General features: G+C 37.0%; 1 protein-coding gene and 1 pseudogene across 1 annotated transcript; one reads left to right on the top strand and one right to left on the bottom strand.

Annotated features, from left to right (window-relative positions):
- The first annotated feature begins 7,775 nt into the window (after positions 1-7,775).
- LOC106146284 (olfactory receptor 1J4-like) lies at positions 7,776-8,757 on the top strand. The gene has a single exon (XM_013513109.1). It carries the CDS (start codon positions 7,825-7,827, stop codon positions 8,755-8,757), a length of 933 nt encoding a protein of 310 aa, XP_013368563.1. The 5' UTR covers positions 7,776-7,824.
- Positions 8,758-9,314: 557 nt separating this feature from the next.
- The window catches only part of LOC106148275, a 10,993-nt pseudogene continuing 8,705 nt past the window's right edge, over positions 9,315-11,602 (bottom strand).

Below are 11,602 nucleotides of genomic sequence, written 5' to 3'. Positions count from 1 at the left end.
GAACAATGGGCTACCTTGAAATTTCACCTACCATATCAATATATCTTTTGCCCTTAAGCTCAGCTTCACACAAAGTTGTAACTTAGATAGAACATAGATAAATTATTTGTCAGAATATAACATAAATGGCCTCTAGTTCAATTTTCATTAGAGTCCTTGTTCCTATCTGAAACCTTATGATCACACTTTTTATGATCTGCATTCATATCAGTATTCTAGTCTTCTGAAATTCTACAAGAATCACCTTATCAAGCTTCATTTAAAACATTCTAGGGCTTCTCTAGCCAGTACTTTAAACTGCTCAAGATTCCTCCTGCAAACAAGTTTCAGAGCATACTGAAACTTATGGTCAGGTATAGTCACAACAATAACCTTAATTCTCTGGTACCAGCTTTCTCTATTGGTCACGTTTACCATTGCTGGGACAAAATAATTGATATCTGCATCTTAAAAGAGTAGAGGATCTTTTTAATTTAACTGAAATATATTTGTAATACAGAATAATTACATTCACTTTGAGAAATTCATTCATATATCATATCATGTTTTTACCATTTTTGATATGCTTTTTGTCTTGGTTACTTCTCTCTCATTGCTGAGACAAAATACCTGACACCTAAAATGGAGTAAGGAAAGGTTTATTTAGCTCATAGTTTATGGGGCTTTCAGTTTATAATCAGCTGGCTCCAAGGCAGGGTGGCAAAAGGCAGAAGGGAACAGTTCATGATGGCAGAACACAGCAAAATCAGCAAGAGCAAAAAAGGAGGAGTGGCTGAGAGCAAGCCTCTTTCCCTCCCTTATATTGTATGCAGGTGACCTGCCCCAGAGTAGGTAGAGCACTCACACCCATAATCCCTGCACTTGACGGTGAATCAATCAAAAACTCTAGAAGCAGGGACATATATATACACACACCATAACACTTTTCCTCTTCCTTCCCTTCTTTTCACCCTCTTTTTTCTGTTCTCCTTCTCCATCTCCAAAAAGGAAAGGTTTATTTCACGTTATGGTGTCAGAGGTTTCACTCCATGGTCAGATGATTCCAAGGTAAAAATATCAAGGCAGAAGGCTATAGTAGAAGAAAACTGTACACCTTGTGGCAGCCAGGAAGCAGAGTGCAAGGGAAGAGACTGAGAAGAAGAGATGGAAACAGATTGTTACCCAAGATCATGCTCCCATGACCCATTCTGGCAAGTCCAGAAGTGTGGTTTACTAATCTCCTAAACATCTCTCAAGCCAAGTTGGCAATCATAATTAACCATCACACTTACTAATAATACACTTTAATTTTCTATCAGGCCATCTTATTTATTTATTTATTTATTTATTTTTATTTATTTATTTATTTATTTATTTATTTTGGTTTTTCTCCGGTACGGGGAACCGAACTCACGACCTTGCACTTGCCAGGCAGGCGCTTTTGCCGCTGAGCTAAATCCCCAGCAACCGGCCATCTTATTTAAAATGATGTTGTATATGAGTAAAGAGTTTAATAATGATGTGCACATGTTCCTACCCCCTTCACTATGTGAGATATTATGTGGGACATCATGATGATAAGTAAGTTTTTGAATAGTGGTATTGGCCAAGATATGAGTGCAAGAAAATACAATATCAGAATACTCACAAATTCCGACAAAGATGAATCATTCCATTTAAGGCTGGAGGTTTTTGTTGTAATTAAGTAGCTCTGGCAAAGCCGGTTTTTCTCTCCAGAAGAATGATAACATACTGAGGACTCAACATCAGTCTCTGCTCTTGTCAGATCAAATATTCAGCAGTGAAGTTTTTAGGTCATTCTCAGTGAGAGGAAATCCAATCTGTTGGACTTATAATAGCCCACTTCTCCAGTAATATGTAAAGGTTATTGATAGATCCACAGTACATACATAAGAAGGTAAGAGGTGGAATGCAGTTTTTCAGTACTGTATGATCAATCATACTGATCTTTTTGTTCAGTGGCTTCTCTGTTGTGGATGCTCTCTAGTAAATGTTGACATAAGATACAAGGACCTATGTGCTTTGCGACCATTCCTATAGATTTATCCACTTGCTTTTTCTCAAAAGAGTTTTTGATGCCAGTCTTCAGTTTGTACTACTTCCTGGCCCTGATCATTAACTAAGCCACTAACTAATGCCTAAGAATCCATGCATATTCTTACCAAAGTTAATTTCCATAAAAATATGACCAGGTCTATTTCACAAAAGTTTCTAGTTATGGAGGACTCTCTTTGTCACTGTGGTTCAGAGTCAGCCTTCTCAAGCCCAAATTGGAATCAGCAATAGATTTTCTGCTCCAACAAACATAGGTAGCAACCTCATTCTATGAACCAAGATAGAATATTTGCATTTTCAACTGCTTGCTCGGACCCCCTTATAATGCTGTAGGTAGAAGCTGAAAAAAGACATCAAGGAACATAGTTACATGATATAGGGTCCAAACCACGTTTTCCTGAAATTTACTTTTGCTTTCTAGACCTATGCAATGTAAAATTTTCTTGTGTGTCTATTTGATATTATGAACGTTATGCCCAGCACTGCTTGGTTTCTGTCATTGGTTGTCCCATAGTTAGGCATTCAGTCTCTACTGAGATCCAGTGGTTTGCCAGCAGTTCCTGACTCCAGGAACAAGGATTATAACTCTTCTTTTGGAGTTTGCCAGAGGTTTCATGGCATGTCATTCTTTATCCTGGATGTAGCCAGTACCATGGGTTTTGCCAATTCAGATGATCTAATTAACATAGTCCTTTGTTCTATAGTCAAAACCAGCTGCATAACCTAAAATTGGAAGTATGTCAAGTTACTTGATAAATTTGTCAGAACATTTTTTTGGTGTTGGGTGTGCTAGCTACAAAAGCTGAAGAAACCTACCAAGTACTGTGCTTTCTTCTTAGTGGTAAGAAATGTGATTAATCATACATCGTTTGCTTTCCAGTAAGATTCCTGATTTTCATATGTGCCGTGGTAAGGTCTTTATGACCTCTCCCATGCTTCTTGTTACATGACATCCCTCTGTGTGCAGTTTGTCTGTCGTTAGTCCAAGAAATCATCATCCTGATTCACTCTATTTTATTCTCTTCAAACCTACCATGTGTACCTTTGTCTGTTCCTTATAGACGTTGCTGGTTTTTCTGCTTGCTTACATAGTTGTGTCTGGTATCTGAATTCCCTGCCTTCTAGATCTAAATATTTCTGTCTGTTTGACTGCCTATTTTCCTCACCATGGGGTTGCCATCCCAATGCACCAGGTGTCTGGTATGTTCTTTCCAGGGCAGTCAGTACCTGTAACTCATCTATTTTACAGCCTACTTTGAGTTACCTAAGCTGTTACTGGTCACTATTTTGTTAAATTTCTTCTCTGGCTTTTACATGGAATGCTGTTTGAGAGACTCTCTGAATTCTTGTTTCAAGGTTCATTTAGTTGTGACAGTAACACAGGGTCATCATACCTAAAAAGAAGCTGCCCAGATATGTGCTTTGCTGTATCTCATATCTCCTAGACCCAGTGTCAAAAAAGCCAAAGTAAACCCTCAATTATTTTCAAAAGCTATAAATATTTCCTCATTTCTGCTGTATATCTCTCCCTTAAGCATTCCAAATGCCACAATAGAGGACCATTTCCCCTAAAAGGCCAGTTTCAAAGAACCTGAAGCTTTTTAAGTATGAGTCAAATTTTCTAAGTTTTGTGTTTGGACTTTTTATCCCCCTCTTTGCAAGTTCATTTTCTTTGTACTTTTTGTTTAGTTTTCTTTTCTCCCCTTTTCCTTCCATCCTTCCTTTGTTTCTTTTCTTCTTTCCTTGGAAACTCTTCTATTTGCTATAACCATACCTAAGTTTGTCAACAAAATAAATTCCCCAAAATGTTATTTTCTCTCCTTTTCTGCTTTGCATTTCATCAACAGAGAGAAGAAACACAAAGTCACTTCTTTTGCACAGCCTAGTGGATAGAGCCCAATAAGATCCATTTGAGTGGGATATGGTTCTACCCAAATCCCAAAAGGCCAGCCAATCATATGGCATTATATTTGGACCTAGCTGGTGGCAGTATTTTTTCTTTAACGTCTCTAGGATTTATCCCATGCAAAGGTGATTAAGGCTGGGAAGGCAGAGGGTAGAACAGGGGGGACTTTGAAGGTACCTTGAGATCCTTCCTCTGTGGGCTTATCCTCTAAGATTCCCAGGACAAATATTCTTCCCACAGGACACCTTTCATAGAGGAATCAAGAAGGAAACTGGGTGGTTAATTGATGTTTGGTGGATGCATTTAGCTGGAAATTACAAGTTCTGCTCCCTTCACCCTAGGGTTCTTGTCTTTAGTAGTTACACTCTGAGATTCGTAGATCAGATTTACAGATCAGTGAGAATTTGCTCTGTGGCTCTTCTTGATATCTGGGAAGTGGTTAGGATCTTGGGAGTTTATTTTCAGGTTCTGTAAAAAGAACCTCAGGACACACTCACTCACTACACATCTGATCACAAATGCATGCAGGCAAGGTAAGTGATGGAGATGAAATGTGTATTTTTCCCTCATCAATAGATTGGCTTCTATTTGGATATATAAGAGAAAAATTCAGAAGGCAGGCTTTGGCATAGATGCAAAAAAAGAGAAAAAGAATAAAAACAGGTAGAATAAGATAAAGAGACAGAAAGAAGAAGGAATGATTGCATGCAATTTCTAAAGACAAGCATCCCCCCAGAGTCACTTCTTAGTGCCTCATGTTAGCATAGGAAATGTTTAGCTAATGCATGTTCTCTGAAACAATAAAAAGGTACCTGAAGTTGAAGAGAAGGATGGATTGGAGAAAGATCATCAAAAGGGGAAAGATATAGGAGGCTAGGATTAGAGTAAACAAAGTCACTTATTCACATCTTGATAAATACATTTACCTTTCTGCCTTGGCTCTGAGGTATCATAGGCTGCTCTTGGCTTTGCACATGGAAGCTTGGTAAATCGTCCAGCTCATCTCCAAATACACTCTAGGGTAGGTGCATTGTATTTCACTGCTGGATCTTAGGATACAAACTACTTTTGTAAGAATAAATCTTTCCCATGGATTTTTCTGTTGCATTTCCTTGGCTGGTAAATAGTGTCTGTCATTTTTTCATCTGCCTGAATGATAATTCTAGCAGTAGAAGGATCAGTTTTCCTCTACATGTATATGTCTTTCTATGTTGCTCCTCTTGGCTCGCTATTTTTATTTTTGCTAGTAAGTTTTGTGCTCAATTCCACTTCTTTGTCGAAAGCATTAACTTTCAGAATCCAGCAAAGAAACTGTGATGAATCATTTAATCCTACATGTATAAGAGTGTAAATTCCTCTGGTTCCTCTCGGAATAGATTGGTATTTTGTCTTTAATTATAATGGAAGTGAGGGGGGACATTTATACAGCATTATGCAAGCATTGGTACTTGGAGCTTTGCCTATATCATATCATCCCATTGTTACCATGGATGTATGGAGTATAATTATATATTCAAACATTCTCATCTTTTGGAGATTGCAAATGTTAAGAAATCTGCTTTGTGACCAAAATGCCATACTCAGCTATGATGATGAGTCAAGCTTATCTTATTCCAAAGCTTGTGGCTTTGTTTCTGTCTCACATTGCCTTCAGTAAGTGAAAGAGGAGGAGTAAAGAAGGGGAAATATTCACTGTTTGGGTACTGGAAAAAGGATATGAGCCTAATACTTCTAATGTTGTGTACTGACCAGACCCACATGTATGTTAGGGTGAGAATGGCTTTTAGTAATTAGAACATAATCTATGCAGTTACATTTGAAAAACTAGAAAATTATAAATCTGCCATTTGTTTGTCATTCTGTTGAGTGTTTTCTCTTGGCTAGAAGGCCATTAGATGAACAAATCACCTCTAATCTCTGCTTTTTCCTTTTTAAAAAAGGATGATCTCCTGAGTTTTTAGGGAAGGGAGTAGCGCACTCTCCTTCAAACGTTTGTACTGAGATAGTAACTTCATTTTCCTACTCATCAGGTGGGAAATACTTCTGTTGAGTGAGCGCATTGTTTTGTTGTATCCAGGGCAAATTTGTAGAAGGACGCTTGGATTTTGTCACAAATTGGCATCCGGGTAAGCAGAAATTTTGGGTAATTGTGAAGTTATTCCAACACAGCTGCATCAGTTTCTTTTATTGCTTGAGCAAATTACCATAAATGTAATGGCTTAAAATATCCCATGAATATCTAATCTTACAGTTCTGGACTTCAGAAACCTAAAGTGGGTCTCAGTGTGTTAAAATGAAAACGTTGGTATCCTGGAAGTTCTAGAGAAGAATGTGTTTCCCTGCATTTCCCAGCTTCTAGTAGCCATTTATATGTCTTGGTTCACGGCCCTTTCTCCATTTCCCAAGCCAGCAATACAGCACCTTCAAATCTCTAACTATGACTCTTCAACATCCTCCTCCACATTTAAGAATTTGAGATTCCTTACAGCCAACCAGGCTAATCTCCATAATCCAGGCTAATCTCCCTATTTAAAAGTCAACTGGATTAACAAGCTTAGTTCTATCTGCAGCCTAAATTTCTCCTTCTCATGTACAATAAAGTGATCATGGGCTTTGGAGATTAAGATACGGACATTTTTGAGGATCATTATCCTTATAATAACTGCCTAACAGGTGTTGTGTTTTAAAATAACAAGAGCACTCTAAAGGAAGATGAAAACTTGGGGTATAACTAAAAATCTCATGATTTCTGGCATCTTTTGATTATATCCTTCATAATATGTATGGAATGAATTTTATTACATAGTCTAGGGAGGAAAGAAGAGCTAGATTAGGAGAGAATTGGAAAAATACATACTTTGAAACACTAGCTATAATTTAAGATGATATTGAATTCTCACTTAACCTGTTCTGTATTAACAGTAGAAATAAAGTATGAATAAATTTGCATAAAATATTTTCTAGGGACACTCTTCTTTTTTCTTTCTTAACATGACGGGATCACAGGAAACCCACCACTGGTAAAGAAGGGTGTCTAAATAACATCAAATGGAAATGTGTCTTTTAGGGAAGTTGGAAAAGAGAAGCCAGCAAGGGTAAGACTGGTAGTGGTAGAAGAAGCAGATTGGAAATGTTGGAGGAAGAAAGGCTTAGTTATTGTTCAAACCATATTAGGTTTGTTACATTCATCTTAAAATCAATGAGAATCCTTTAAAAATTTTAAACAGGATACACCATAGATTGTAAAAAAAAAAAAAAAAAAAAAGATTGCTTTGCAGTGGCAGAGGTCATTGTGATGTAAATATATCACAGTTTATAATAAAAGTCAAACCTAAAGCATTACATAGTACTTTAATAATAAATCAAGTATTTTTAAACTTAAAAAAAAGATTGCTTTGACTTTAATAGAGATAGAATCCTGAATTTTTATGGCCCCTTTATTTAATTGAAACAAAAAACATGCATACTTGTGACTGGTTTTTTTGGGGTGGGGACAATACTACACTTTGCATTTTTTCATTTGAAAAAGTTATCTCTCATCTGAAATTTAACAATGGATATTGAAGTCAAATCATCTAATGGAAATTTGGGGGCAATAACTTAGCTAAACTTAGACCTCAATGTCACAGGAATTTTACCTTATGTAATAATTCTATTTTGTTGGCAAACCCCAAAGTAATGGCTTTTCACTGTTTTCTAGTTCACTTACATTCCAGCATATAAGGAAAAATATTTTTTAAAAAAGGTTAAATTTCCCACTTGCTTAGAATAAAACATTGACTTTTTAAAAATATGGTTGCTAAAAATTATTTCCAACACTAATATTATCAATCATTCTCATCCCGATCAGTGAGAAAAGCAGCATGGGGCCTGAGAACCAGAGCAGCGTGTCTGAGTTCCTCCTCTTGGGGCTCCCCATTCGGCCAGAGCAGCAGGCTGCATTCTTCACCCTCTTCCTGCTCATGTACCTGACCACGGTGCTGGGGAACCTGCTCATCATCCTGCTCATCAGGCTGAACTCTCACCTCCACACCCCCATGTACTTCTTCCTCAGCCACTTGGCCTTTGCAGATGTCTCCTTTTCATCTGTCATTGTCCCAAAGATGCTGAAGAGTATGCAAAGTCAGGATCACTCTATTCCTTATGCAGGTTGTATAACACAGATGTATTTTTTCATATTCTTTACTGATCTGGACAATTTCCTTCTCACAGCAATGGCGTATGATCGATATGTGGCCATCTGTCACCCCCTCCACTATACCACCATCATGAGAGAGGAGCGGTGTACCTTACTAGTAGCTGTTTCCTGGATCTTGTCCTGCATTAGTTCCCTGTCTCACACGCTCCCCCTGGCTCGGCTGTCTTTCTGTTCTGACAACATCATTGCCCATTTCTTCTGTGACCTCGCTGCCCTACTCAAGCTCTCATGCTCAGACACCTCCATCAATGAGTGGGTCATTTTCACAGTGGGAGTGGCAGTCATTACTCTACCACTAATGTGCATCTTGATCTCTTATGGCCACATCGGAGCCACAATTTTGAAAGTTCCTTCTACCAAAGGGATGTGCAAAGCCTTGTCCACTTGTGGATCCCACCTCTCAGTGGTATTTTTGTATTATGGAACAATTATTGGACTTTATTTTTTCCCCTCATCTAGCACCTCCAGTGACATAGTGGCTTCTGTGATGTATACAGTGGTCACTCCATTGCTGAACCCCTTCATTTATAGTTTAAGGAACAGAGACATTAAGGGTGCCCTGGAGAAATTCTTCAACAGGGCAACAATTTCATCTTGATAACATTTTCTCTGCTCTTAAAAAAGAATATCTTTATTCACCTATATTCAAATGCTAGAACTCTAACCTTGGGCCCAGCATGGAGTAAGTGCTCAGGAAGTATTTGATGGCTTGAATTGCATTCTGTTATGGTTATTCTCTTTCCTTTGCAACTGTCTGGAGTACACTTGGAATTTTGAGTTGATATTACTGATTAGTTCTCTTGCCTATTAGATTCAAAAGTTACATATCTCTAATAGTACTTAAATCTCTTATTTCCTGGAAAAGTATTAGTTATTTTGAAATGCTACAACATGTTACTAACAATGCCTTCTAGACATAGGAAAGTTTCAGAAAAAGGAATTTTTAAAGTATATCTTTTTTTCATCACCCCTCATTCAGGACTCTTCTCACCATTTTTGTTTGGTGTTTTTATAGTGGGTCAAAAAATAATGTAGTAGCTTTTATTGCATCAGGAATCACCACTACTCTGAGTTCACCTGTTCCACTTAAAGACTGAAGGCTTCTCCTTTATATAAGAAAAACTGGTCACCTTTCTAGGCTACAGTAACCTTCAGTCAACGATTCACTTTCAGATCAATTGGCAATGACTCTTCCTGACTGCAAATGTTAGTCTCAACCTAGGCAGAGACACAGGTCAGGTGTTAAAAGAGACAGACAAGAAAACATTCACACTTTGGAGGCTTCTGTTGTCTCCAGTGAATTTGGCCCCTTGCTCATTCAATCTTTCCATTACCTGTCTCCCTGAAAATTGTTTTTATCAGCTTAACAACTCTACTTTTTTATTTTGAGAATAATTTTTTAATCAAACTTGATGCCTTATTTATTTATTTTAATAATGTTAAGTTTCTCTGATATTTACTTGCTGTTTATATTTCTTCATCTGAGAAGTGTGTATTCATCTTAGATGTCCTTATTGGATTAAGTCTTTCAATTGGGGGGGCCTAATGCTTCTCAAGTCTTTATATGTTCTAGACAGAAATCTTTCATCTGAGGGACAACTGCCTATAATTTTCCAACTCTGTAGGTAGTATTTTCACTTTTTTGGTGATTTTTCTGGTTGTGCAAAAGCGTTTTAATAAGCTGCAATCCCATTTGTTGATTCTTTGTTGTATTTCCCATGTGGTCTGGGAGCTAGGGAGGAAACTGATGAAAAGAAAGGAAAAACTGTGATGGGAGAAAGGGGAAAGGAAAAAATATATACATACACAAGACAGTAAAGATAGCTAGACAGCTGGTTTCTCTTGGTTCATTAAGTGGACAGTGTTGCGCTACTAATTTTCTGCACAATGTTTCATACCTGTATCTTGTGCTCTGAACAACTATAGTGAATATAACAATACACAATGTGTTGATTACTGTTCCTCTCCTACTAGACTGTTTAGAAAGTGTTCTATTATTATTTCTTGCATTTTTCTGCTTAAAATAAATTTTAAATAAATTTGTCAGTACAATTGAGATGTACATAATGATCCATTTATTATAAGGAATTAGTACCTGTACATGGTAAATCTTGATTCCTCTTTTTCCCCATTCCCTCCCCTCTCTCCAACCACTCTTCCCCTCCTTACTTACAAAGCTTTGTTTCCATGTTATCTTTCTTTTCCATTTTTTCTTTTCCCTTCCTTCCTTTCTTCCTCCCCTCCAGTTCCCCTTTCCTTTTGAGCAATTTTTTTCCTGTTTCACAATATCTATTATACATTTTGGTCCTTATTTACAAAAGAATTAAAGTTTTTCATACCAGAGAGTCAGTATAATATTGACACATGCATCCACCTAATCTCACTTAAGAATATGGCCTTAAGGTACACCCATTTTACTATAACTGTCTTAATTTTATCCCTCTTTATCGCTGAGTAGTACTCCATTTTGAAAAAACCACATCTTTTTATCCATTCATTTATTAAAGAGACTATCTTTCTTTCAGTGAATATGTTTGGTCCCTTTGTTGAAGATAAAGTGGCTGAATGTGTTCGAAGTTATTTCTCCTTCCTCTAATTGGTTCCACTGATCCTCATGTCTGTTTTTCTGCTGGTACCATGCTGGTTTTTTTTTTCTTTTCCACAAAACTCTGTAGTATAATTTCAAGCCAGGGATTTTGATTCCTCCAGCTTTGGCTTTGCTGCTCAGGATTGTTTTGCTGATCTCTTCTGGTTCCAAACAAATTTTAGAAATATTTTCTGTAGTGCTACGATACGTGTTAGCAGTATTTTGATTGGGATTGCATTAAATCTGTGTAGCAATTTTGGGAGCATGGTCGTTTTCACTATGTTGGCTCTTCCTGTCCAAGGGTAAGGAATATCTTTTCATTTTGTGATATCCTCTTTGATCTTCTTTTTCAGTACTGTAATTTTTGAGTACTGTAATTCTCAGTGTACAGATGTTTTACTTCCTTTGCTAAATTGATTCCTAAGTATTTCAAATTTTTCAATGCTATTGTGAAAGGGGTTGTTTCCCTAATTTCTCTCTCAGTAGGTTTGTTATGTGTGTAAAGGAGTCTTCTGCTATATCACATTTTATTCAGGACCAACTAAAGATACATTTGTTTAGGTCTGCACTCAAGAACAAACATAAGCAGAATCACAAATGCTTCTGATACTCAGTAACATGTAGCTGTAAGAGAAGAGCATTTGGGAAAGATAGTTGTAACCCTCATTTACTAGAATGTGTTTGTGTATTCTCAGACAATTCACCTAACCTCTTTGATCTTTAATTACTTCTTGTATATACTTGGAAAATTTATAAGACATATAACACATTTTTATTTGAAATGAATTAAATAATAAATGTTGCCTAACCAACAACTTACCAAGAATATTTAAAGCTAGTTTTCCAAACCTTCTCC

The sequence above is a fragment of the Chinchilla lanigera genome, unplaced genomic scaffold (assembly GCF_000276665.1).
Source record: "Chinchilla lanigera isolate Chin_1 unplaced genomic scaffold, ChiLan1.0 scaffold00018, whole genome shotgun sequence".
NCBI classification, from domain to species: Eukaryota; Metazoa; Chordata; class Mammalia; order Rodentia; family Chinchillidae; genus Chinchilla; species Chinchilla lanigera.
Note: the sequence above shows the minus strand (reverse complement) of the source record. Positions and strands in the feature narration are given on the sequence as shown.